The sequence below is a fragment of the Ursus arctos genome, unplaced genomic scaffold (assembly GCF_023065955.2).
Source record: "Ursus arctos isolate Adak ecotype North America unplaced genomic scaffold, UrsArc2.0 scaffold_5, whole genome shotgun sequence".
Lineage (NCBI taxonomy): Eukaryota > Metazoa > Chordata > Mammalia > Carnivora > Ursidae > Ursus > Ursus arctos.
The window spans coordinates 78,748,694-78,776,398 of NW_026623067.1; the positions used below are offsets into that span (position 1 = coordinate 78,748,694).

The window sequence follows — 27,705 nt, forward strand, 5'->3', positions numbered from 1 at the left end:
AGAGCACAGACTTTCTAGTTTCGACTTGCGTTATGCAGAAGACTTTTCATCTCTTTTCATTCTCCCCTGAATTCCACCCAGGCACATAGTTAGGTCTCAACAGGAAAATGCTAGCTAAAAGGCAATTTATTTCAGGAAGGAAAAATATGGCAATGACAAGCCAGAAAATGTGCTTCGGTGAGAGGGAAATTAGTCTGGAACATTGAAGCCAGCCCTGATATATTTCATTAAGAAAAGCTAATGTTAAGTTTTCAATTGCCTCCTTCTAATAGATTTTAGCTACAGCATGTAACCAGTCTCTCCACTTAGTAAGATCTTGAATATTCTGAATTCTTTTGTTTTCACTGTATATGTGCCTATCCACTTTCTTGTTTGCTTAATCTCAGTGCGTCTTTGTGTCTCTTGCTTGTGAACATGCTGCGTAATACAAACTAATAAAAATATGCTCTTAGAGAGGAGAGAGATGAGTACCATGAATAGAGAGTAAAGTGAATTGTTCTTTCCAGCACCAAGTGTTTCACAGTAAGCATTTTTCTGAATAACAGATCTCCTTCAGGCTCATCTGCATACCAAAAAGTTGACAGATATATTACACTTCATCTGTTACATGTATATTTCTGATGTGACATCATTCACTTCCGTTTATCATCCTAGGAATGATTATTTAAATAGTTTTATTTGTAAAATATGTTTAATAAACCAGAAAGTTTGTTTTTTCCCCTATATTAATATTTATTTACTCAATAAATAAAGTCTTTGGTGACGTCCAGAAACTACAAAACAATAGATGAATAACTGTCTATAATGTAGTTATAAAAAAATTACCAAGTTTAGCACTTCTATGAATCAGTTAAAAATTCAATGTTATGATATAATCAACGTCTTTTAAAAAAATGCTAAAAGGGGGCACTTTGGTGGCTCAGATGGTTAAGCATCTGCCTTTGGCTCAGGTCATGATCTCAGAGTCTTGGGATCGAGTCCTGCATGGGGGGGGGGGCGGTCCTTGCTCAGCAGGGAGTCTGTTTCTCCCTCTCTCTCTGCCCCTCCACCCTGCTCATGCTTTCTCTCCTTCTCTCTCTCTCTCAAATAAATAAAATATTTTTAAAAAAAATTTTAAAAACCCTAAAACAATTATAGCACAATTCACCTCAAAATAGCATGGATTCTTACAGCTCTAAATATAATATGAACTTGCAAACTGCATACTGTCAAACCAGATGTGGGTAATTGGAAATCTCCAAGTGTTCTACCAACTACCTGATATTTTCCAAACACAGGACAGTAATAAAACATACCTATCAGACGTGCTTTTCCTACTTGATTTAAAATGTCAAATTAGGGGCATCTGGGGGCTCGGTCAGTTAAGTGTCTGCCTTCAGCTCAAGTCATGATTCCGGAGTCCGCTGCTTAGTGGGGAGTCTGCTTCTCCCCCTGCTTGTGCTCTCTCTCTCTCAAATAAATAAATAAAATCTTCTAAAAAAAATAAAGAAAAGGGGCGCCTGGGTGGCGCAGTCGTTAAGCGTCTGCCTCTGGCTTAGGGCGTGATCCTGGCGTTCTGGGATTGAGCCCCACATCAGGCTCCTCCGCTAGGAGCCTGCTTCTTCCTCTCCCACTCCCCCTGCTTGTGTTCCCTCTCCCGCTGGCTGTCTCTGTCAAATAAATAAATAAAATCTTTTAAAAAAATAAAAATAAAGAGGGGCGCCTGGGTGGCACAGTGGTTGGGCGTCTGCCTTCGGCTCTGGGCGTGATCCCGGCGTTCTGGGATCGAGCCCCACATCAGGCTCTTCTGCTATGAGCCTGCTTCTTTCTCTCCCACTCCCCCTGCTTGTGTTCCCTCTCTCACTGGCTGTCTCTACCTCTGTCGAATAAATAAATAAAAATCTAAAAAAAAAATAAAAAATAAAAATAAAAAAATAAAGAAAGAAATGAAATTTCAAATTATTTTTTAACCCTTCTGATCAGAAACAGTCTGAAGAATCATAAGGAAGGAAGGAAGGAAAATGTTCTCTTCAAATTGCATTTTACTATTTTTAAGAAAAGAGAAGAGACAGATTGACTTGAGGATTTACTCATAATAAATCTATTCTGGCAGAAACCCAAACATGAACTAGAAGTTTCACATTAGAAAATGGCATTTGATTGACATTTTGCTTGCCATCAGTCTTAACAGTTTAAGAAAATCAGTGAGTTAACACGGAGTGCCTCGCAAAGAAGTGTGGAAGAACCAAAGGATATACCAAGGCTCAGATTCCTTGAAATAAATGTTAGAAAGGTAAATTTGGGGGGTATGAATTCAATGACATGCTAAATTTTGAATTATCTCTTTCTCATAAATTTGAGCTATGGCATGCAACCAGCTTCATGATTTCATTATTGACCCACTTAGTGGATTACCCAGTGTTGACCAGCTCCAGGACTCATGGCTAGAACAGCATCGTTGAAGTCAGAAGGATCTGAGTATTGCTGGTGCACACGGCCCGATATGTCTCTTAAGTTAGCCCTTGCAGGGAACCATTGGAAGTTATTAGCATTTTGGCAGCTAGGAAGGCAAAATAACCCAAAGCCCCTGTAGCCAAAATAGCTCTACCTATGAATTACTATTCAAGCCAATACGTAGGGTATGTAATTTCTTCTGTGACAAGAGATGGGAGAAACTAAAATTGAACTACTGGTGAGACAACAGTGCTTAAAAAAGAAAAAAAAAGCCATTTCAGAAAAAAACAAGCCCAGAAAGTAATTATAAATGTAAAATATCCAGACTGGGAGAAAACTCTACCTGGAGTTTCACAAAGTCCTTAAGAAGCTAGTATTAATTAAGACTTTCATTAAAAGCTCAGAGTGAAGATATTAATAGTAATCAAACTTATAAATGATTAGAAGAATTACACTGTTTTTGAAAATTAGGATTAAAGTAGAATATGAGCCTGAGAATCTGGAGAAACAGGTTAAAAACAATAAAGATGATTCATTCAATAAAGGACAACAGTGACGTGGTTAGCACAGAAAACAGTGAGTACTGCAAAACGCTAATGAAAACAAAAGAACACAAAAGAACGTGAGAAAAATGAAAGATGTAAATAATGTGTCACCAACACAAAAATTCTATAATACATTTTAGCCTTCATTAAGTATAGTATTTAACACAATTGAGTGAATTTTATTTGCCTTGCTCTGGTTTAGTACCAAGTAAAGTTCATTCTAGGAGAATTACGTAATACAAGAGACCCTGATTGTAACAATTTGAAGAGAAAAGAAGAATTAGTAGAAGGTTAGGAAAGAGATACCTTCAATACGAAAGTTACAAGAATTTTTTAGTCCAGAAAAAAGAAGGCAAAGTGAAAATGATAGAACTCTTGAATAATATGCATATGGAAAGTTGTACTCGGTGTGACAGTTAAGAGAATTTATAGGCAGAGAGAGACGTGGGTTTGAATCCTACCTCTTGAACTTCCTACTGTTTCTGTTCACAGAAAGTGCATGACTTGGTAAGTTACCACGCCTTCTCAATTTCCTGATCTGTAGAATGCAGAAAACAGTAATATCTAGGTTTGTAGGACTGTTGTGAGAATAAGTGAGATAATGTATTAGTGAGAGCTTGCACTGGTTTCTGAGTCTCATTTCCTTTGTAAGTTAAGAAAATTTAGTTACAGGGGCACCTGAGTGGTGCAGTCCTTTAAGCATCCTCCTCTTGGTTTCAGCTCAGGTCATGATCTCGGGGTTGTGAGATCGAGGACCACGTCCAGCTCCTTGCTTAGTGAGGAATCTGCTTGAGATTCTCTCTCCCTCTCCCTGAACCCCCTGCTTGTACTCTCTCTCTCTAAAATAAATAAATAAATCTCTTTTTTAAAAAGAGAGAGAATTTAGTTACAATAATACTTTTCTACAGTGAAAAACAGGAAATACTAGACTACATCCCAACTATGGATTATTTTAAAACCGAGTCGTCTCTTACCCAAAATAAAAGGAATGGTCTAAATCAGATTCCCAAACTTGCAAACAAAGCTTATTTAAAATATTTTATTACATTTCACAAGTTTGGGCTACAGTTTGCTCTCACTCTTTTTTTGTCTTTTGTGCCTTAAATTTCACTTATAAGATTTCTAAACATAATGTGTTCTTTCCTACCGAAAACCTCTATATCCTCACTCTTTTCTCATTCCTCATACATATAATTTGAAGTCTGCTATTTCCAGTGTCTTTCTCAAAAGGCCTACATTTCTTGTTACTTCTCTAACTACTTTGCTCAAACATTGGCTGCGTGATTTCAGATGAAATGTGAGTCACTCCATGAGGCTAGATTTGGTGAAAATCTAAATCAGTAACCTCTAACACTGTAACTAAATGCACCATTTCATCTATTTTATTGTGTCTAGTCATCAAACAGATTTTCATGTATCTTTAGGAGACCTTACTAAAGAAAGGTAAGGTTTTGTCTAATTCACTGGACACCTAAGTGCCCACAGGGGAGAGAACATATGACACATGTGAGAGGTGTGAATATGAAATCAGTCCTGACGAGCACCCAGCAGTCTTTCATGATTCATGAATGCAATCACGGAGACCCAGAATGAAGTGTCAGATGAAGGAAAACTAGGCTCCAATTTCATTAAAATAGATCATTTAGTAATACGAATGCTGTTAAAGATGAAAATGCTTACATAAGAAAAAAAATAATTCAGAGACTTCCTCTGATTTCTGAAATAAAATTGATTTTTCAATCACATATTTTTACATGCAGTGTGAGAACTGAGGGCTCGAAACAGCAAATATCTTGATGTCAGACAAGAAAATATTGAAGAGGGGTGCCTGGGTGGCACAGCGGTTAAGCGTCTGCCTTGGCTCAGGGCGTGATCCCGGTGTTATGGGATCGAGCCCCACATCGGGCTCCTCCTCTATGAGCCTGCTTCTTCCTCTCCCACTCGCCCTGCTTGTGTTCCCTCTCTCACTGGCTGTCTCTATCTCTGTCGAATAAATAAATAAAATCTTTAAAAAAAAAAAAGAAAAGAAAATATTGAAGAGATTTTTCACTAGGAAGTCAAACAAAAATCATAAACCCAATAGGGGGGCGCCTGGGTGGCACAGCGGTTAAGCGTCAGCCTTCGGCTCAGGGCATGATCCCGGCGATCTGGGATCGAGCCCCGCATCAGGCTCTTCTGCTATAAGCCTGCTTCTTCCTCTCCCACTCCCCCTGCTTGTGTTCCCTCTCTCGCTGGCTGTCTCTATGTCTGTCAAATAAATTAAAAAAAAAAAAATCTTAAAAAAAAAAAATCATAAACCCAATAAATGCAAAACTGAACTCTTGCTTTTCTCCCAGACAAAATTTAACTTTACCTGTGCCCTCTGCTCCCACCCTTTTGCATTCAAAGAAGTGGACAACCCAAAGCACCACCCTGCACTCAAATATTTCAAGATAACCCACCTCCACCGTTCTCAAGGACTCAGATAAGAGCCCTCTCCATCCTTCCTCATGACTCCCATAAGACAGCCTGATGACTCCCTTGCCTCCCTGCCTCTCCCTCAAAGCCCCTTTCTTTTTCCTTGAGATGGTTCTGGTTATTAATAATCTTTTTCCCTACTGCAACAGACTGAATAAAATCATCTTCTTAGTTGTCTGGTGCATATTGTTTTTCACACACCAGAAACCTGTTTCAACTCTTAGCTCGACTGATGGTCATCCATCTTAATAGTGGCTCAGGCCACAAGCCTGAGGAGCATCTCTGGCTCCTCTCTTTCCCTCAAACATCCCATCTGATCGATCAAGAAATCCTTTTGATTTGAACATCAAAACATATCCGGAATCTAGCCACTTGTGAACAATGTCTTCCATGGATCTGAGCCGCTACCATCTCTTACATAGATTATTGAAATAACCATCCCGCTGGACTCTCGGCTTCCACCCTTGCCTGCCTGTTGGATGTTCTCAACAAAACAACGTGAAAAAACTTCTGAAATTCAGATCATGTCATGCTCAAAGGTTTTCCACGGGTTCCTAAATTCAGTCAGAATCTTTACAGTGGCCTGGAAGTTCTGCGATCCAGGCCCCCACAATACCTCTGACTTCATAACCTACCACTCTCCCCTGCTCACTCCATTCTGACAAATAAAACTGGCCTCTTTTCTCTTTCTTGAATATGCTAAGCACGCACCCGCCTCAGAATCTTTGTCCTGGCTGTTGCCTCTGCCTTGAGCTCCCTTCCTTTAGGTAAGATACATAGGTCATTCAATCATCTTCTCCAAGTGTTTGTTCAAATGTCACTTTCTCAATGAAGCCCACCTTAACCACCGTTTGAAAAATTGGGCATACAAACCAGCATGCCACATCCACTATCATGTTCTGTTTTTCCCAGAGCACTTTTCTCCTCTAAATACACTCTAGAATGTCTTCATGTTTATGTTTATTGTCTCTCTCTCTCTCTCTCTCTCTCTCTAGGAGGGAGAAACATTTTTATGTTTTATTCATTGATGTATTTCTTAGTTCCTAACTCTTATCTCTTTCATTGCTATATCTGTAGTACCTAGAAGAGTTTTGGTACATAGTAGGTAGTTCAAAAAATATTTGTTGAAAGATTGGCCAGATAACTAACTCAACTGATTGTATGAATAAGTGAGCATAACAATACTAACTATCTGTCTGTAGTAATAATGAGTGCAGTAATGAAACTGTGCACTGATGACTGGATTAATTTCCATTATGATTCTGTTGGACTTTTTCCACATCGTTATCCCTAGTTCTCTTTCCAGGCTCTGAATGTGGTAGGAAACACTAGTATTACCGTGTATCTGGCACCATGGACACTTATGCATTACCATAAACTCACGGCCCTAAATAATAAGGAGATGGCATAAGCTAAGTTGTGAAACAGGGGAGAGTTTGTCCACAAGATAGTTCTGTTTGTGAATTCATTAGAAACTTAGAGGGCTCCCGTTGAAGGAGTGTGTATCAAAACCTGTACTTCCAAGATCAAGCCATGGGCTACTGGGCATTAAATCAAGCCAAGAATGTTCGTTCAAGTCTTGCTAAGAGCTGTACAGAGTAGCAGAATGTGAGTTGGGGAAATTAGAGACTCTTTGGCTCTCTGCACCACTGAGGAGAGATTTTTGAGCGGGCTAGAAGAGGACCACAGTTTTTATTTAAATTTTCTAAAAATAATTATTTAAAAAATATATTTTATTTATTTATTTGAGAGAGTGAGTGAGTGAGAAGGAGGGAGAGGGAGAGAGAATCTGGAGCAGACTGCATGCTGAGCTCAGAGCCAGGCGGGGGCTCGCTCCCACAATCGGGAAATCATGACCTGAGCCAAAATCAAGAGTCAGACTCTTAAACGACTGAGCCAGGTGCCCCTCTAAAAATAATTCTTTACGGTTTTTTTTCCAACCAGTTCATTTTCAATTCCCCTATTAATTACACTGAATTTATTTGTCAGTGGCTCAAAAACTTTAGGATGAATCTGTGTTCATTCTAACAAGACTGTCCAGTAAATAATCTAGAACAACGAAATCCCAAGGAAACAACTGGAGCTTCGAATCAGAAAGACTCCGTTCAAACCCTGTACCAACCCTTTATTATGTATATTTGAGCATGTTTTTAAATCTTGTAACTTAAATTTCCTCAACTAGAAAATGAGAACAATAATGTGCACTTCAGAGAGGCTGTAGGGGTGCAGTTAGATATCCAGGGAGCCAGATACCAGGTGCACCTCCTACTAGTGATTCAATAAATGCTGCCTTCGTTTTTTATCTTCCTGAGGTCTGGGGCCAACCAAGAAGTCTCCCTCATTCAAATGCCCACTGGGAATTAAAGAACTCCGTTTAAATTGCTAAAAATTCTCCCAGGTTTAGGTACTTTCTGCCATAGGTCTTTCTGTTCCTTGAACACTCCAAGATCGGTCATACTTGAGACTTTGACCTCTGCCTGGAAGCCTTTGCCCCTTTTCATTACAGGCGTTCATTACAGGTGTGGTATCTCAGAAAGTCCCTTCCATTAATGGTGGCTTCTTTTCGGCCGTCTTACTCTCTAGCATAGCACCCTAATCCTTAAACTCTAATGCAATATTAAAGCTATTTTTTTTGTTGTTGTTGAGTTGTTTACCTCTTTATTCTCCCAGCACCACCAGAATGCACATTCTTAAGGGCCTTGTCTGAATTGTTTACAGCAGTAACCCCAGGACTTAGAAAACTGGTAGGCTCTTTAGTGAGTGCTCAAAAACCAGTTGCTTAATGAAAGAATTGAAAGGAAGGATTTGTATCTAGTCAGTATCAGATCCTTTCTTTAAGGAGGAGCAAGTATCCCGGATGCTGATTGCTTGTGGGGGGAGGGGGAGGTCCTCTGGAGCATGCATCCCCTCTCCCCCGTGGACCCCGCCCCCAGGCCTCAGAGGAAAGGGAAGCTTCATGTAGTTCACACAGATTCCTGCATCACTCATCCATTCCTCACATTCTCTGTTGATGGACAGTCCCAACTGGGACAGCTGAAGAGCACATCAACTACTCAACAGCAAGAGCCTGACCTCTGAGGAGCCTTTCCTACTCCTAAACTAGCCTCTTCTTTTGAAACAAACCCTACTCCTGAATTCAGCCAGATTTATTTCACTCGAGCTTCTGACAAACACACAGTTTTCATCCCTGGATTCGTTCTTGGGCTTGAGTCTAGCCTCGTTTCTGGCACAAACACTACCCGAGCCTCTTTATATGGCTAGGACAAGCTGAAATGATGGGATGATGAAATATGAGAAGAGAAGGAGAAGACAACTTACTATTTTTGTACTTGTTATTATTTGAACAGATTCCTTTGGTCCCATTATTTTTCCAATTTACTAAATTGAGTTAAAATGTGTATTTTTGGAATTTTCTCTAATATTGGTAAAGTAGAAACATAATCATCTATTATATTAGAACACAGCAATTAAAATTCTTAAGTGGTACTGTTGACTATTAGAATAGAGGGTATCCAATTTCCCATATATCTTAGATTTCGTGGAATTTCAAGGATTGTAGTGTATTCCATTCCGTAATGTTTTTGTACTATTCTTGCCACTGTGTATACAAGTGAGTGTCTGGATAGAGATTTTGCCTCTAAAAGAAACTATAAATTACCACGGTAGGTCTAAACTGGTTCACGGAAGAATAACTGCATTTATTTACTCTCTAAAAAGATAATTTTCCAACTTCTGGAAGTTTATTTTTTATAGAGCAAATGTAACATAAGAGTAGATATATACTTTGCCTCTTAAAACTCATATTACAAGATCTAGAAAAGATAGTCTGTGTCTGTGCATAATGACTGCAATTGAAATGATCAACAAAGAATCATATTTGTTCTCCCTAATCAATAGGGAGAAGGCCAGTCCCTGAAGTTTCATGTTCTACTCTTTTACACTGTGCCGAATGGCTAAAAGGTTCATGACAAAAGATTTTCTAATAGCAAGCAGACAAAAAAAATATATGGCCTTTCTCCTGGCACTTCAAGGAGATGATGGTCCATTTTTTTATCATATTTTTTCATGAATATTGACTTTCACTTACCAATTTTTTTGTGTACATATGTAGGGATACTTTAGCACTGCAGGATTTCTCTAGAAAATTAGACTTACATTGCTGACAGAATGAAATAGTTTTCATGTTCTGATATTCTTTTATTTGTTTGTTTTCTTTGTTCAATAGCTCTGTGTCCAGAGGTTTCATTTTTAAAATTTGCAATTTACCAGAATTCCTTACCTTAACTATCATATGAGCTGATGGTTCAAGACAGTGTTCTTAAATCTTTGTACAGAGGGAAAAAGCACAGCAAATTCTCATCCTTTTAAAAGTAGAAGTAGGTCTTCGATCCTTTATGTTGTTACTCAATTTAACAATGATCCTCTCAAACAAAAAAGGTCTTGATGAACTTCAATAATATTTAACTAAACTATCTTTATTAATCACATGTAGATAGTAGCATTTTTCCTAGCATTATTTTATAAATATTCTCTTACCAATCTTATAAGTGCTATTAATATTTAAAATAGTGTAATTTATTAGCAATAATAAAAATTCTCAAACATTGTAAGTACATAAAGGAATTGTCAAATTGAGAATCAACCTGAAACTAGAGAAGAATTTCAACAAAATATACAGGAAAAAACAAACAAGAAATACTAGAAAACAGATTCATATGCTACTGGTAATTGAGATGACTCCACCAAATTGCAAAAGGAAAAATTTAGAAACATCAAAAGTAAGCAAACTACGTATGATCTTAACATACATAGTCTGGAGAGTTGGACGTATGCATTAGCTGATCGTCTTAAAAGCTGAAGTTCCAATCACATTTAAGTGGAAATTCAGAAGATGGTGCAAATACACATTGCGTCATCAGGTTTCTTAACACTCAACAGACAAATGCTAAGTCGGTTTTACGGAAAAGTGATTTTTTGTCTCTTTTCTATTCCTATCTTTGGTTTATATTGGTTGGTATGAGGGGGAAAAAAGAAAGATTAAAGTGAGATAAGAGAAAAATGTAGTAGAGCATTGAGCAAGATAAAGAATTTTGAGAGAAAAAAATAAGCTATGTCCTTTTACTAATGGAACATCCAAGATCCAATTAGAAATATAATAGTTTTTAGCGTGTACGAATGGGATGGTGGGTGAGGGGGGAGGTGATTAATACAAATGAAAGCAACCAAATTAGGTAAGCTCAAAATATTTTTCCACCACTATTGTTTAAGAAACCTTTTTTTCCCCAATGAAAGTATCCTTAAGAGTTCTCTTTAATGGATAATTTTTTTTAAAAGATTTTATTTATTTATTTGACAGAGATAGAGACAGCCAGTGAGAGAGGGAACACAAGCAGGGGGAGTGGGAGAGGAAGAAGAAGGCTCCTAGTGGAGGAGCCTGATGTGGGGCTCGATCCCAGAACGCCAGGATCACGCCCTGAGCTGAAGGCAGATGCTTAACCACTGTGCCACCCAGGCGCCCCTAATGGATAATTTTTTAAAGTGTGCATTGCTGTGAAAGCTAAGCAATTCTGAAATTCTTATTGAAGTTGAAGAAGCAAGAGATTTGTAGTTTAAGAATTCATTATGAAATTTCACCCTTTTTTGTCTTGGTTTCAGAAAAGAATCCATAGAAAACAGCCAGGGTCGCCCAGAGGTTCTAAAGTGGATAGTGAATCGAAAATCCTGGAAGGTATCATGAGGCTAAGGAAAAGGTAGATGTACTGATTTAATGAATGCATTTATATGATGATTGACAAGTTAGCATCCAGGTTCCACTGTCCAATGTTTCTGGGAAGGGGAGTGGGGAGGAGGATTCTGGCAGCTTGTACCTACTATTTCTGTGCCATCTGGGGCCACTTTAACAGGGGAGTGGGGAAGGACAGGGTCTGCATTAGGAAATGGATCACTAGGCTTGCTTTGAACTCTTGTTCACCACTACTTTATGTGTCAGCCTGTCTTTGTGTTGGTAGCAGAAAAAAGAAATCGAGAAACATAAGACTGGACTTTAGGTTCTAAATCAAAGCTCTGCTCTGCTGATAGTTGGTGTGGCTTTTCAAAGGCAAAGCAAGTGGGGACATTGAAATTCCTTGTTTCTATGGACCAGGAGCTGAGGGGCTTTTGTTTTGTTTTGGGTTTGTTTGTTTGTTTTTTTTTTTTTAATTCTAAGTACCAAGAAAAGGATTTTTCAATGTATCTTACATTTACCTTAAAACATCCCCAATATTTTTTTTTCCAATTTGATTGGCACTTGGAGAGGCTAAAGGGATAAAGGGAATCTATAGAAGGTATGAAGAGGCTTCCCTTTCTAATTTCAGAACCAGAAGGAACCAGACCACTGCCCTTAACACACTCTTTCTTGATAGTGACCCCTAGGTTCAAAGACATTAAATCAGTTGTCCACGAATCCCGCTCAAAAAGTCAGGTCAAGATTCTCCTCTCTGGATTGCCACTTTGTCCTCTTTACGCTGCCCTATGCTGCCTCTAGCGTTAGATCAGGAAATCGTAAGGAAGAGTGGGGACAGGAGAAGAGAAAAAAAGCTGGAGAGGGTCAAAGATATTTCTAAGGAGACAAGAAAAAAAAGTGGAATACCTAAGTCAAGATGCTGGACCCTTTCCCTGGACAAAAAACTAAAATAAAAAATAAAGCACCGTGCTAGTCCTAGGCATTGAACGCACAGACGCACGGAACAATAGCTACTGCTGAATACCTATAATGCTTATTTCCAACCTCGGAAGATCAGCCTAGGGGAAGAAAGTTAATCCCTTCCTTCTTGCTTTCCACACCTTCTACTCTGATTCAAGAGACTGTCGCTCCTCGAACATTTCGTGGGCTTGTGCTTTATAACACACTTCCTCACCTGGGTCTTAGACGTCTTTTTCAATTCTCTCTCCCATCACAATTCGCAAATCGTTATCCTGGGCTTTTGTAAGCTGTAAACTTCCACATTGGCACCTTGGGTGGACAGGAAAGATCGCTGGATTCCTTTTTTCAGCGAAAGCCCAGAGACCATGCCCGCCACTACGCCAACCCCCACCCCCGGCCCCGCCACAAACACCCACCATTTACAAACACTCAGAAGACCCTCAGAGATCTTTTATGTAGGAGGGGTGCATTTTGTGGCTGCTGGTGCCCAGTTGGTGAAAATCGTGAAAAGGCGGACGGGGGACCGCATCTGTGCCTGTGCCGAGGCGCGGAATGGGAACAGCCTGCACGTGTCTGTGGCCGGCCTGCCCCAAGACGGCGGGCACGATCACCAACCGGGAATCGGTTGGTGCCGCGGGTGGGCAAAGGCAACACTGCGGAGTGGAAGGCGGTGCGGAGGGTGGTGCTGGCGGCATGAAAGGCGTCTTTGTGCGGGACTTGGGGGTGAAGAGGCGGTGAGAATGGAGAGAGCTGAGCCGGGACCTGGAGGCTGGGATTCTGGGACGCCGCTACCCGCCACTCCTTGGCGGAGCTGGAAAGATCCGGGTAGTGCCGACAGGGGGCGGTGTGGCGCTGGAGGGGGGGCGGTGAAGGCCCCTAGGTTTGGTCTTCTTTGAGACCTGAGGCCAGAGAAAGACACTTCGAGAAAGCGGGAGGGAATTGAGGGATTTGCCTCCCCGCCCCACTCCCTAGGTGTCCGCGAGATCGCGCTGGCTGGAAGGGCACAGCCCCTCGCTCGGCGCTCACTCAGCAGTCAGGGAGGCGAGAGAGCGGCCCCCGAGGCGGAGCCTCCCTCCAGCCCCCGGGTATCGCTGCCCCCACCTGGGGGAGAGAGGCGGGCGCCGCGCTGCCCTCCCTCTGCGCCCCCGCCGCGTGGCTTGCGGCTTATTTTCCCAGCTGGCAAGCGTCGCGCTGCAGACAAGGGAATGCCTGTGGTGAGTTGTTTGTTTTGTCGAAGTTTGCGGTGGGCCAGGGGGACGTGGGGGGCGAGCGGCAGGCAGAGGCCTGGACTGTTTTGTTTAGGTCTTGGTCCACCTGTGTGGTATAAATCTGCCAGCCTCAGGGCGGTGGGGGGCCTGGGTGAGAAAACCCCAACGCTCCAAAAGGCCTCTCTTGCAGACCTAGAACCACATTTGATTCCCCACTCCTGGAATCGGCCAGATTCTAGCTTACACTACCCCTATACTATACCCTGATCATTGCTTCCTGCACCCGTTGCGTACAGGGCTGGCGCTGTAAAGGACAGTCAGCGCCTATGACCGTGGGACAGCTGGCCATAGAAGGACCTCTAGAGTACCCTTCCCCATTTCTTGATGATAGAAGAGCTGAGCGTGTGATATGAGGGGCGCTCTTGAAACTAGTGGGAACTTGTTTGGCTACTTGTGGCATGAAGTCCATTCAGGCGTGTCGGGTCTGCAGAGTATCACAAACTGGGATGCAGATTGGCCAGAGTTTCCCAGACTTGAGGCTGAGGGGCGGTAAGCGGTTGGCTCCCAGGGGAACGCAGAGGAACCCCCCAGGGCTGATGACAGTCACCACCGTGGCTGCGTTTGCCTGGAAGAAAAGCCTAAATACATTAGCGAGCTGGTAAAGCTTTTAAGGCCTTCTCGGGAGTGAGTGGCTGGCTAATGAGAGGTTAATTTTGTTTGGAAGAGAAGGCTGCGCTGGTTTCCTGAGATAAATGGACAGGAAGCGCATTACCTCCGCGCGCTGGCAAGCGGCTCCCAAATGCATTTTGCACCTGCCGCTTTGAGCGGTGTGATCCGCTGCAGAGCCCGCAGGGATCGTGGGGGCCGGCTGTGTGCTCTTGGGTGATGAGCCCCACTGACTACCCGGGCCCCCTCCTTCCGGGGGCGCAGCGCTCACGCCAGGCTCTGGGGTCTTCTCTCACACCCAGGTCCTGCGTGCTCCAGAGCTCGGGGGATCCCTGATCCCGTCAAGCCCCCTCCAGGATCGGAAGGGTTAAGAATGATGTAAGTACAATCCACTAGCCGCTTGCTGCAGGGCTGTCGGACTCCGGGATATTTCAGCTCCCGCTTTGCGGACGCCCTAGACTGGGGAGCAGCGAGGGGGCCCTTACTCTAGAAGGGGTTGCACAAATCGCTACTGTGGTCTGCTTTCTAGCTCCTCTGTCCTAGGTGAGCCCCTCGTGTTAGATTTTTTGTAAATGGAGATAAATCAACAGGGGAATAGTTAAGACAGCATGTATAGGTTCAGGATAAGAAACCTCTAATTCTTATTTAGAATCCATTCATATGGCTGGCATGTGTTTTAATTCTATTCATTTGCACGTTCATACCATGGGATGCTTTGCCGCGTCCCCTAATTGTGCTGTTCTGGTCTCATCTTTCCTTCCTGAAAACAAAGATGAAGATAGAAAGAGTACAAGTGGCAAGAAATAGGGTGGGTTTGTGAGTTGTGCAAGCTGTCACTTGACGATTTTTTTGATTAAGATGTAAAACTTTTAGAAGCCATTGATTTTATGGGGGGAAATCCCCAGATTTTTCTTTATAGAATCTTAAAATCCTCCTTAACAGCAGCATTCGAGCTGGAGGAATGGATGCGCTATAAGCAACCATTCACCACCCTCTTGTTTCCAACCCGATTCGGGATCTTGCTAACAGTCCGAATTTACCCTGAGAGTGTGTCAACTGACCTAAAGACTTGAAAACAGGAACCACCTTGCGGTTTAATTGTGAAAATTAACATTTTACTCTAGCGGGCTGAACACTTATGTGGTAATAAAAAATGAATTGTTAGCCTTATAAATCTTGAGCCTGTCAAATTTTACAACAGATGAGCAATAAAGCACCTTAGAAAAAAATGAAGTTTTCCCTCTAAAGCACAGTTCCAGTTGGATACCAGAATTTGCAGTGACTCGACGATGCCCTCTATTGATAGAATAATTTAGAACACTGTGTGTTTAAGGAACAGGATATAGAGGTGGGGGGAGAAGTGGCAGGGGGAGAAATCGGAGAAAGTAATGACAGCGAAAAGCCCCCAACTAAACTGAAGTAGATCCTTAACTTGTTATGTGTTTTGAAGTCTGGTCAATAAAGTGGCATGCTTCTTTCAGAGGGGTGGAATTAAATCTTGGTTTAAGGAAAAAGAAACATATTACTGTTAGTCTTTGTTAGCAAAATACTTTCAAAACTGCTCAAATTTGGTTACATTTAAAAGATGTTCACCAGTATTTCATTAACTGTAGTTCATTGATTTATGTAGTAATTGCAAGAGAGTAAATTTTTGGTCTCATAGTATTTACTCCACAATACTATCTAAAAATCGTATCAGATAACTCCGCCCGCAAAAAGTCATTTCTCCAGGCAACTCTGAAGCTATTATTAAGCATATTATGGATATACAGAAGGTTTGGATTATATCTTGGGCAGTGAAAGGTGTGTTTACCACTTGAGTCATCATAGTATGTAATAGGTAAGTAATGAAGAGTTACAGTAAAAATAGATAGGCATCCTTCATTAGGGACCTAGTGGTTTGTACAGTTCATAATGTGTCTAATGAGTAAGCCGGAGTGATCGAAGGTTTGCCCTCAATTATCCTAGTCCATTGATTAGTACATTGTAACGTGTGGAAATATTAACGTGTCCGTGGTTGATACGAAATTACTAATTAGAGATTATGAGTAGTGAACAGGTACAGTTAAAAACTGCAATTTGGCTATAAGTGAATTTAAAATGGCAGCCCTGAGCCCCTTGGAGGAATGGCAAAGGCAAGGGCAGTCGAAGTAGCTCCTAGCCTTTGAAGCCATTCGTGAGATTAGATACTACTTCACACCTACTGATAACAAATTGGAACCTATCATCAACCTCACAACATGCTTTCCTATGACAACACTTGGCAACCTCTTTTGTGGCACACAATTGGGTTTTTTCCCTCATTTTTGGATCCATCCAAGTGACAAAAGTAGAAAGTGACCTGCCATTCAATTACTATGCTAATAGACAGCGAGAATTTGTGGAAAAGCCACCGAGCAACAAGAAATGATGGCATAATTACTCTACACTGCATTAAAAACTCACTATCCTCATTAATCTAATTACACTGTAACCGAACACGTTGAAGTTCGCCCACTCTCAGACTCCTCCCCGCTGCTTTCAGGAAGGGAAATGTCAGAGGAACAATAACGCCAGAGCCTCGCACAGCTGCCAGCGAATTCCGCCGGGAGCTGGTGGGTACCTTCCCAGCCCATCCGATCTGTTCTGGACCGCAGGTCACAGTCGGATTTCCAACGCCGCTGGGCGCTATCTTTACCAAATGTCCGGAAAAGGCTCCGAACGCGGTTTGGCAGTTGTGATTGGCTGCGAAGGGACCTGCCGCACCGCGCTCGGTAAAAGCGCCCACTTCCTCTCAGGAGCCAGAGCTGGAGCGGGAGGGGCAGAGTGGGGGTGATTTAATACACACACACACACACACACACACACACACACACACACACCAAAAAAACCTTAGGGGGAAGTTGAACCCAATCAACATTAAAGTAGAAGTCAAAGCCGGTTCCTTTGTAACGCCGGCAAGAGAGAGTTGCCGTCTCCAGTTTCTGTAGGGCACGAGAAAACAGTAGCTCGCGGAAAGGGGTGAAGAGGAGGGAACAGGAGGGAGGCTGGGCCCGGGCGCGGCGGACACGATTCTCCGCCCGCGGACGCGGAACTCGAATTACAATGAGCAAGCTGAGGGCGGGAGGAGGTGCGGGGGGGGGGGGCGGGCGCTTTGGGCCCTGCGAGTGGCAGGCTGGGCCCAGAGGACCCGCGTTTACAGCCAATGGGGTGGGAGGGAGGGGCTCGGCCGGGGGTGGGGACGACGTGGATTGGCGCATGCAGGGAGGGCGGGGCGGCAGTGCGGGGCTGAGATTGATTGACCGCGGGGCCGCCGCACAGAGATATCCGGGCTGCCGGCGGCTGCTCGTTAGGCTTGGGCGCGCCTCCAGTGGGTCCACGCCTGCCGAGCCCACGCTGGCCGGGACCGGGGCGCCCGCGCTTTTGGGGCCGGGCTCGGCACTAAGCTCACTGTCTTTGTGTCTTCTCTCCCGCCCCCTCTGCCCCGCCCGCCGCCTCCGGCCGCCGCGATGCCGCTGCGCCCCGTTGCCGCCGCCGCCGCCGCCTCGCTCCGCCCGCGGCGCGCTTTTCGCTGCGGCGGTGGCGGCGGCCCGTATTCTACGCGGGCCTGAAGGAGGAAGAAGAGGAAGCGAGGCGCGTCCCCCGGTCCATGCCGCAGCCACGGCCACGACCCCGACACGGCGCCCGCGCCGCCGCCCTCGCCGGAGCCCACGAGACCTGCATGGACGGGCATGGGCTTGAGAGCAGCACCTTCCTGCGCCGCTGCCGCCGCCTCCGCTGCTGCCGCCGGGGCTGAGCAGCGCCGCCGCCCCCAGCTCTGCCCGCCGCCCCTGGCGTTGCTGCTGCTGCTGCTGCTCAGCCTCGGGCTGCTCCACGCAGGTATGAGGCGCGCGCGCTAGGGGAGCCAGCCCCAAGGCCGAGTGCTTTGTTCCCAAACACCCCCGGTCCCGAAGGCACTCGCTGGGGCAGAAGGGCGGCGTGGCGTGGTGAGACGGGAGAGGCCTCACGCGCTCCAGACCTGCACCTTTGCCGGGCTCGCGGCGCAGCAGCAGGAACACACCCGCCGGTCGTGCGGCGCGCCCAGGGCGCAGTGGAGAGGCCTCTTTTCCCCCTCCCTCTCTCCCTCTCTCCCTCCCTCCCTCCCTCCAGTTACCCTGCCTTCGGCTCGGACCGTTGATAAATCTCCTTCCTAACAGTCGCTTATCAAAGATTTAGAGGGCGGGGGCGACGGGTGCTGCGCCCCCGAGACAAATGTTCCGGGTGCTTTATTGCTCACTGCATTGGTGTTTACTGAAAGTCAGCCTGGGATCAGGTTTCCGCCGCCGCCGCCCCCTTCGAGGGGAGACAAGGAGCCTTGTGCTGCTTCTCTGGAGTTGGGGGTGGCGATGAGGAGAAGAAATCGCCCCAGATGTAAAGATTTTCACCGAAATTTGAAAACCTGGGGGTTAATGTCGAAGTAACTTAACTGTCTTTAAACAGGGATTTCTTTCGTATTTGCGAAAGCTGCTTTTGATTCAGCTTTCAGCCTCCTTGGAGAAACGTGCTTTGTGGCTCGCCGCGTGTTTTCGGGTTCCAGGAGGGGTTGACAGATCTCACAAGGCTTTCTGGAGGTCGGCGCTTCCCTTGTGGAAGGGGGAGTGAGTTATCTGTTTTTGGCGAAGTAGGCCTGCAGATGAGCCTTCTAGCAGGTGATACTTATTTTTCTTGTGAAATAAGTTGCAGTAATACAATGTTCTGTGTCAGTTGTATCTCAATAAAGCTGGGGGGTAATATCTAGGACGCTTTTTATAAGTACCACGTCTAGGAGTTTGTCTAAAGAGTTTATTTAATGCCACATTGAGAGATAAATTCTATTTTAATTTGAGAACAGCTTGAGCATTCGGTAAGTTTTTCTCCGAGACCTTTTTTTGTCCTGTATTTTATGACAGCAGTCTCACTGCTCTCTGATCTGGAGAATCCTGAACTGTAATGTCACCCAGCTGTGTGGAGTAGTATTTATTTATTAAGCCATACCAGCCTTGCTAAAAATCTGGGAGTTCTTTAAAGTAATGGGGGGGAAATGTGGCATTCGAAGAGACTTAATTTACTTTTAGTAACTTTGCATTGTGATGGAAGAGCTGCATTTTAACACTGGGGAAATACAGGGTGTAGAAGTAAGTTTTACAGTGATTAAGGCTTTAAATAAGTGACTTTAGAATCTTAGAAAGTAATGTCAACCTGCTTATGGTCACGTGGAAATTTTTACTGCTGTGTCAAAAGATACTTTCAGGAGTGTTTCGTCTGAAGAATATGTCTTCATAATGTCAAAATGTGTGTTTCTTGAAATGGAAATTGGAAGTGTTAGGTAGGACTGTGTGTCCCTCACGACTGCTTGGATATTGTTTCCCTTGGTTGTCAGACAAGATTGGAATGTGGTCCTTGAAGATTTCTTTTCTGGCCAGTGTTGAAAAACTTAAATTGTTTTAATGTTTAATGGAAAGTGCCTTATTTCAAGAACTTGGGATGTGAAACTCCTGTCAGTATCTTAATGTGTCTTCACTAAAGTCACCGTAGAATTCTTAGAGTTTCCGTGGTGAGTGATATCTGTGGACAACTTGTTGGGGTGGAGTGATTAATTTGGTTACAGAAAAAAAGGGCTCCTTTTGAAAGATTTATTTGAAGAGTGTTGCTATTGAAATGCAAGGATTGTTTCTCAGAGAGCCTAGCTGAGTGCTCCCTGCAGATGGGCTACCATATGTTTTATGCCTGCATCCATATAATTTGCCTCGGCACCCCATATGGCCCTGCATTTCACTTAATTCGGTTTTAGCATATCTTATTTCTTTTATTATAAACTGGTGATTGTGCTGCAAATTCACACGTGCAGTCCTGGCCTCAAGGAAAGGGTCTTGAATGGTGAGCTCTTTGAATCATTAACGAAAGCTGTAGACCCACAAATCCTTTAGCGCTTTCATTAACTGGAATGAAAACACTATCACACCAACCGTAGGTCAACTGACTTGAAAAATGGAGACATCTGTAACTGCAGATTTTGTTTTCTGCCCTAGGAAATGAACAAAGTCCTTTCATACACCCCCCCCCCACTTTAAGCTAACCTCTACAATTCCTGAATGGAGATGCAATATGGGAGTTACTTGCTTACTCATACTCTTCATGGCTTTGTTGGCTGCATCCTTGAGATTGTTTCTGCTCTGCATTGTGTTGGCATCTTGACAGGAAGCTTACTTTACCGCCTGTAACAGGCAAAGTGTGTGCTGTCATTATAAATTCATGAAGCCTGGATATTTCTGGGTGTATGCTTCGAATTAGTCATTATACAGGAGCCTGTGATGGGGCCGAAACTGCTGACCAGATGCACTCTCTAGTTAGCCCTCCTATTTTCCCACCATCTCTATTTGAAAAGGCTGTTGGAAACCTCATCCCACACAAAAGAACCCAAGGAGCTCTGTTTGATGTGACAGTTCTCGAAAGAATCCGCACCTGCCTGCTAGGAATAAGGGAAGGGGGAGGAGGACAAGGAAGGAAAGGGAGGTGGGAATCTATATTCTGCTTCTCTTCTCAACGCTTGCATCTGCATCTCACGCTCCTCTTACTGTGGATATTTTATGACTATTTAAAATAATTATAAATAAATGTATGCTCGGATAGATTTTATAGACCATAAAAAGAACAAATAGGCATTGCAAGTTTAGCGGAAAGTTCTTGTGCTGTCATTTATTCGTAGTCTAGCAGCTGTTCATTACTGACTGATCTTGGCCTAGTTTTCATTTCCTTGCTTTCTGCTTGCTGTGACTCTCATTTAAAAAGAAAAAAAAAAACTGATACAGTAGTTAAGTCTTTTTTTTAAACAGTCAGCTGTTGTTGTGAGAGTCGGGAATTTAGAGGAGATGTGACCTGAGGAAGGGACAGGGGATTTGAGGAAAGGCACTTCATCCTCGGCTTCATTCTAGCTATTTATGATTGAGCCATGACAAGGCCTTTATCCCTTTGTCTTGATTTTTCCCATCTGTAAAATGGCTTTAATGCCTTTGAGGTTGTTGGTTGGTTTTTGGTTTTTCGAGTCAAACAGTTGAAAATGACTGGATCTACTTTGGAGAGAGGGGTTCTGTAAATATAGGAGCTGGTTTTGTCAACTCTGGAATGAGCCAGCATGAGATAGGCCAAACACATGAAGGTGTTTTTGTGATTTTTTTTTAAGTGTGATTTAGTGATAGCTGTAAGTCCATAGTCCCAAAACCTTGAATTTTTTTTTTTTTTTTTTTTTTTTTTACTCAGGTTAGAGTACCCAATCTAGACTACATTTTTCCCTTCTTGGTCTTTGAAATGTAAAAATAGTGGGGGAGGTGGCTTGAGAGGTTGTCATCCCCCAGTCTTTTCTGCTGAACTCTAGCCAGAAAAAGAGATTACAGGTTATTCCATTCAGCTTTAAAAGCACTTTAATACTGAAAAGATTAAAGTATTTTTCTAAAATGATATTAGGGTTAGTTTTAAGTTTTCATCAGATGAAGTCCTAAATCTTGATATTATCCTGAAGTTTATGTCCACATCTTAAAATAATTATATATTTAATAATACTCTGATTTTTTTTCCCCTCACCTAGAATAGGAATTACAAAATATTCTATGCCTGGAGAAGATCACAAAAACAACATCCTCGTTTCTCAGCTGAGGAACCTAAGACTTGAAAGTATTGAAACTTTCTCCAGTTTAGAGACCTAAAAAGAATATTCAAGTAACACAGAGTACGTGTTAAAGTTAGTTTCTATAAAACTTGAGGTGGATGATCAGGAAAAAAATTTTCCTTTTCAGTAATTCTAGCATTCCCACTTCATGGACTAGAATATAAAACTAATTGGCGCACACAGCTGACCTAGTATTGGCAATTCTTACATCTTTTTATGCTTTGAGAGGTTTTTAATTTTTTAAAAATCTATTTTTTTTATTTGAGAGAGAGAGAGCGCACGTGCACGCACCGGGGAGGGGGGTGCAGGAGGAGCCAAGGAAGAGGGACTGGCAGACTCTGCACTGAGCCCCGCATGGGGCTCAGCCCCAAGATGATGAGATGTTGACCTGAGCTGAGATCAAGAGTTAGGTGCTCAACCAACTGTGCCACCCAGGCACCCCTTAATTTTTTTATATGAGAAGCTAGTGGCAAAACATCATTTGAAAATTGACTTTTTAAAAACTAGGGCAGTAATAGTTGGTTTTTAAATTAATTTTAGCTTTGCTTAGATCATTAGGTGTATCTGAACCGTCGACTTAAGGAAAAAACTCATTTATATATCCTCTGAGAATCTTGTGTGCTGTAGCTCCCTGGTTCTCTCTCTGTAAAACATAGTGGAATCATCTGTCCGTGCAGCAGGATTTCAATTCGGTGTCCTTTTAGATTCACTGTAGCTTTCCTGATGAGCTGCTTGGGATCTGGGATCCAGTGGTGATGGCTGTTAAGGGAGAAGTAAATAAACAGCTTGATCAAATGAATCACTTTATTTTTTTAAGAGAACGTTTACATAACGTAGCACCCAGGAGATTGTCAGTTTATATACAGTTCATTAGCAAACACCGCTAAGGAAATGCAGAGTAACTTAGTACCTAGATTTTTTCTTGTTACCCTGTAGCTGTACTACAATCAGGTAAAGGTGTTTTAACTAATCATGCTATAAGTTAGGGATCCCTGCTTGAGGTGTGAAGCCTTACTCTGGTTTTGTGCATAGACCCCATGCTTTCCAAAGCAAATGACTTCTGCCCTTTTCAAAACAAAGCTCACGCCTTTGGCTTGGCTTTAGAGCGAAGGAATCGTTCTTCAAAATCTGTAAACAATAGCAAAGTTGGTGAGATACTCCATTTAGCCATTCCCTTGTAATTTTAACATAAGAATGCTGGGCTGGACTCCTGTTCACTCAGAGCTGCTCCCGATCTCAAGTTTTAAGGTGACTAATTGCATGCAGTTTTTCTCCCAGTGGATTAATTTGTGAGACCCACAGAGGCAAATGCAACCCTATTTCTGAAGGCCTTCTTAAAATAGGAGGATATGAAATAGAACAAACAGTTCCCCAAGGAAAATGTCATTTTCTTAGGTAGCTCAGGAAGTTATGAAGCATTTAAAAAACGTGGGGTCGTCTTTTCTTTCTCATAGGTGACTGCCAACAGCCGGCCCAATGTCGAATCCAGAAATGTACCACGGACTTCGTGTCCCTGACTTCACACCTGAACTCTGCCATTGACGGCTTTGACTCTGAGTTTTGCAAGGCTCTGCGTGCCTATGCCGGCTGCACCCAGCGAACTTCAAAAGCCTGCCGTGGTAACCTGGTGTACCATTCTGCTGTGTTGGGTATCAGTGACCTCATGAGCCAGAGGAACTGTTCGAAGGATGGACCCACATCCTCTACCAACCCTGAAGTGACCCATGACCCTTGTAACTATCACAGCCATGCAGGAGCCAGAGAACACAGGGGAGGGGATCTGAACCCTCCCAGTTACCTTTTTTGTGGCTTGTTCGGAGATCCTCACCTTAGAACTTTCAAGGATCACTTTCAGACGTGCAAAGTGGAAGGAGCCTGGCCACTCATAGACAATAATTATCTTTCAGTTCAAGTGACGAATGTGCCTGTGGTCCCTGGATCCAGTGCTACTGCTACAAATAAGGCAAGTAAACTTCTTTTCCTTCTAACTTATAACTTGCAGGTGTTTGATTCTTCAGACAACTTTTTTGTTCCTTCAGACAATTTTTGAAGTATGATACAAAAGACCTAGTTTAAAAGGAACTTGTTCTTGGCAAGCAATTAACAGGGTGAATGGAGGATTAAATGAAAATTATTTAGTAAAGAATTTCCCACTGGAATCCTAAGGCTTATGTAAAATACGGGTCTAAGTTTAAGCAGTGATATGAAAAATTAAACACAAGTTGAGTTTTTATGAAAAGACAGGCCTGTTTTATGGAAAAATGTATACTTTTTTTCTGTGATGTCTTTTTCGAGTGTGACTCTAGTCACTTCGATTTCTAAATCCATATTCTGATTTTTCAGGTGACTCAAGTGGGTGTTCAGAGTAAAGAAAGTTCTGAAACCTGGGGCAATAGCCCATCAGGAAACATAATTTATTGGAAATTTGGAAACTGTAGTAAAATAGAATGGCTATAAGCCAGCTTCCTAGTGGCAATCCCCACAATTGTGTTTTAGTTATTAACCTTGTCGTGACTAAGCAATTTTAGAATTGGATATTGTGGAGCAGTGATGTATAACCTGCATGTAATCCCAGGATAACAATTTAATTAAGAAGCTGAGGGGGAAACTGACAAAATTAAGTTAAGCTTACTCTGCCTAGCTGCCCCTGTGTTCTTGTTTGTTTCCATGTTTGTTTTAAAGAAACTGACACCTAATAGAGATCATTTAAACCAACTCTAAGACACCAATGTCAGTGCAAGAGGTGAAGAGGTAGGAACTAGGTTCCCAGTTGCCAGTGAGTGCTAATTCAGGCATTAGTAAATGTAGAGGTCAGGAAAGGTTTTCCAGAAAAAAGACTGTTGCAAGTAACCAGCTCCTTCCCGGTCTCCTCTAATCACAAAAATCACACAGACTGTCTCATCTTGCTCAATTGCCTTTATTCGTCAGTTGGTTTAGACTAAAATATAATTGACAAGGATCAAGCTTTTGTAATATTTATGACCGTTCTTTTAATTCCAGGACACCCTCCCTTGCCTCCAGACATGTGTGGCATATTTTTTAAGTGAATTTAAATTATTTGACTTGGCATTTTGAGGAGGTGATTTTACAGCACCTCCGGAGATATCTGGAGACCCCCGGGGGTGTCACAAATCTAAGATTAGAAGTCATTGCTCTGAACAAAGAAGTCTGTTACATTAGTCCAGACATCTTAGGGGAACTCAAAAATGTTTACACTTCAACTCCCAATAAAAGCGCAGGCTTGCCTTTCCAAGTCCTACATCTCAAATAAACCTTCCCTCCTCTGGTTTTTATAAGTATGTAAATAATTTTTCCTATCTGTATTTTAATATATGTGTTGGCTGTAAGTTATGGTAGAAAGTTACACAATTATGAAGTTAAAAGCAAACCATGGCCAAAAATCCATCATTGTTGCAGCGTCATAGGGCATAAAACTTGGAATAGTCTTTGGGAAAACGTGAGATTGAAAATTCAAAGCGGCAGTTGCGCTGGGAGTGGGGAAAGTTGTCAGCAATGGCGTAGATAACTGAGGGTTTGGAGGGCCGTCGGCAGTACTTTGGAGAGTAGCAGGTGCTTTGTGCCTGGGAAAATACTGGTTCTTTTCACAAGCCCTAAATTTAATTTTCCATGCCTTCCATCCAGTCACGTGTTACTTCTACTTGTTAATCTGCCTTTCAAAATTCTCTACTTTTTTACTGATCGTGGTGGAATTCATTTGGGAACAGTTACCTTTTGAGTATCGATATTACATAAAAGGAACAGTTGACACTGAAGTACTTTAGGTCGGTCCATTTCAGTTATGCTCGGGTCTACCATCGTTTTTCACAAATGAATAAAAAGTATAGCTTTGTTTTCTCTCGCAGTTCGATGAGGTTCAAAAGTTTCACCCTTTCCAAAACGGATGTGGGAGGCAAGCTGTCCTCTGACTCAGATTCCAGCAGACAATGAGAATACTTGGTCTTTAAGTGCACTGTTGGAAAGTAGTTCCCGCATCTGGTGACCATGCTGTTCAGGAGCAGATGACTATGGCTTCACGACCTCTGGTAGTCGTGGGGGTTTTTTTCCTTCTGTTTTTTGCAACTCTCTCCAAAGTTCCCAAAAGCATCTGGAAGGTTACTGCTGAAGACCTGTCTCGGTGCTGGTATGACCTATGCTGGTGAAACACAACTAAAGGCGTAAAATTTTGCAGCACAGTTTCCTCTCACCTACCCAGGGCCAAAGTGAAACCTTTTAAAAAATTCTAAGCAATGAAAAAATGACGGTCATAAAAATAAAAAAGCTCTGAGGCAAAAAATACATCTGAAATCAGTTCCCAAAAAGATCTGATTTTTTTTTTTTTTTTTTTTTTTTTTTTAGGTCTACTGCAATACTTTTTTTAAAAATCTGTCAGAAGATTTTTTGGTATGAGTCTCCGCTCGACGGAGCCCTGAAACATGTGCACAGACCAGCTACGTGGTAACTGTGCTGGGCAGATACCGAGTCATCCTGGGGGTCAAGCATTTGTAATGATCCATGTGGTAGTGTCACTAGATTGAGGAGCTGACGAATGCTGTGGTAGGGGTTGGCCAGCTGTGCTGCTGAAGGTGTTGTATGTAACCACTCCTTGCTTTCACTACCTTCCGCACTGCATTACATCACTGGACCCAGGTGTTAGGTGCAGTGAGGTCCTTAACACACTTCCTCAGTCCTGGGAACTTCTTGAGCAAGCCATCTTCAGAGGTCCTCTTTGTGATCCCTAGCTGCCCCTAAGTATCTTTCTCTCATCACAAAAAGACAAAAGGTAGGGGGAGAAATCTAAACGGAATGAAAGAAAAGTCCTGTACTCAAGGGGCCATTTCTTAGCTAAGCCTTTTCCGTTGTCCACACAGCAAGCAGCAAGTTGAGGGCAGCTAGACCTGCAGCACTCAGCAATGTGGCCTCAGCTCCCCCTCGTCTGCTTTCTGTCCCCCTTCCCTGGGAAACTTCATGTGGTTTTCCAGTTGGTCATAGTGTGTACAGGTATGCTTCCTCGGGGCCACTCGTGCTGTTAGGCCCTCCACCAGCCTGTTTGGCTCCTTCTCTCCAGAGGAGTCTTCTGCAGTCGCTGCTTTGCCAGGTAGGTGTGTGCCTGAAGGGGAGGCCAGGGCTAGCTTTTCATCTCCACTCCAGGGGCTGCGGGGCTTTCTGGCATACCTGCATGCCTCGGTTGAGATCCACGCCAGCTCAGGGCCATCTTCCCCACCTTCGGCTGGGAGCGGCGGCTTCAGGCCTGCAGGCCCTGGGGAAGAGCGATGAGAGGGACAGGCTTAGAACTGGCAGAGTTGGCCACATAGGAAAGAGAAGCAGTTTTTGTTTGGGGGAGAGGAGGAAAGTATTTAGGTTCCAAAGGACATGTGTACATAGCTCTCCTGGGCCTCAGGTAAATAGGCTCGATCACCTGTGCAGATAATTATCTTCTGTACCCCCTTTTGCACATTCTCTTTGCCAGCCCCTTCATCTCCTACTGACTTCACTCTGTGTGTCTGTGTGTTTCTGTTTAAGTGGACTCAATAAGGATTTGTATATGCCGTGGTTACAGAGAGTGATTGTGGAGTGAATTTTCTGATAAGATTCTGTGCCTTACAGACGCATTCCTAACAGCATGCATTAAGATTGCCAGTCTCTCTGGTACATTTAAAATGATTCCTTTTCCGAAAAATTTCAGGAATGCATTTATTGTACACCTAAACAATGGGAATACTTTTTAAACTTAGTTTTTACAAGTACTTTGGATACCTTTGGTTTATTTTTCTATTTGCTTTAATGTAGTCATGTCCTTTCCCATCACTCCAGCTTTGTCATCCTGTCCTTCAGTCTCAGTAAAACAAAATTACGAGTAGGAGGGGAGCTGGGGGTTGACAGCAGGTTCCTTTATAGATCTGCTACAGAATTTTCCATGTTTCCTCCTTCAGTGAGAAAAAGTGGTTTACCTTTGAGTGTTTGCATTTGGGAAAGAGGTGTGTTGTTTGTCTTGACCAAGCCAGATGGGTGAGCACCCTGACGTGCCTTGCATGCCCCTGTTGTCGCTGTGGGCTG

At 43.1% G+C, this 27,705-nt stretch overlaps 1 protein-coding gene and 1 long non-coding RNA gene across 2 annotated transcripts in view; both read left to right on the top strand.

Annotated features, from left to right (window-relative positions):
- LOC113255053 (uncharacterized) overlaps nucleotides 1-11,241 on the top strand; it is a 235,901-nt gene extending 224,660 nt beyond the window's left edge. Inside the window, exon 6 of the long non-coding RNA XR_003316079.4 lies at nucleotides 11,091-11,241. This is a non-coding gene — a long non-coding RNA (uncharacterized LOC113255053). The remainder of the gene's footprint in view (nucleotides 1-11,090) is intronic.
- Nucleotides 11,242-12,991: 1,750 nt separating this feature from the next.
- RGMB (repulsive guidance molecule BMP co-receptor b) overlaps nucleotides 12,992-27,705 on the top strand; it is a 28,949-nt gene continuing 14,235 nt past the window's right edge. The window contains exons 1-4 of the mRNA XM_044383983.3: nucleotides 12,992-13,331; nucleotides 14,294-14,369; nucleotides 17,584-17,849; nucleotides 23,106-23,614. Coding sequence (XP_044239918.1) covers nucleotides 14,365-14,369; nucleotides 17,584-17,849; nucleotides 23,106-23,614 — 780 coding nt within the window. The 5' untranslated portion in view covers nucleotides 12,992-13,331; nucleotides 14,294-14,364. The remainder of the gene's footprint in view (nucleotides 13,332-14,293; nucleotides 14,370-17,583; nucleotides 17,850-23,105; nucleotides 23,615-27,705) is intronic.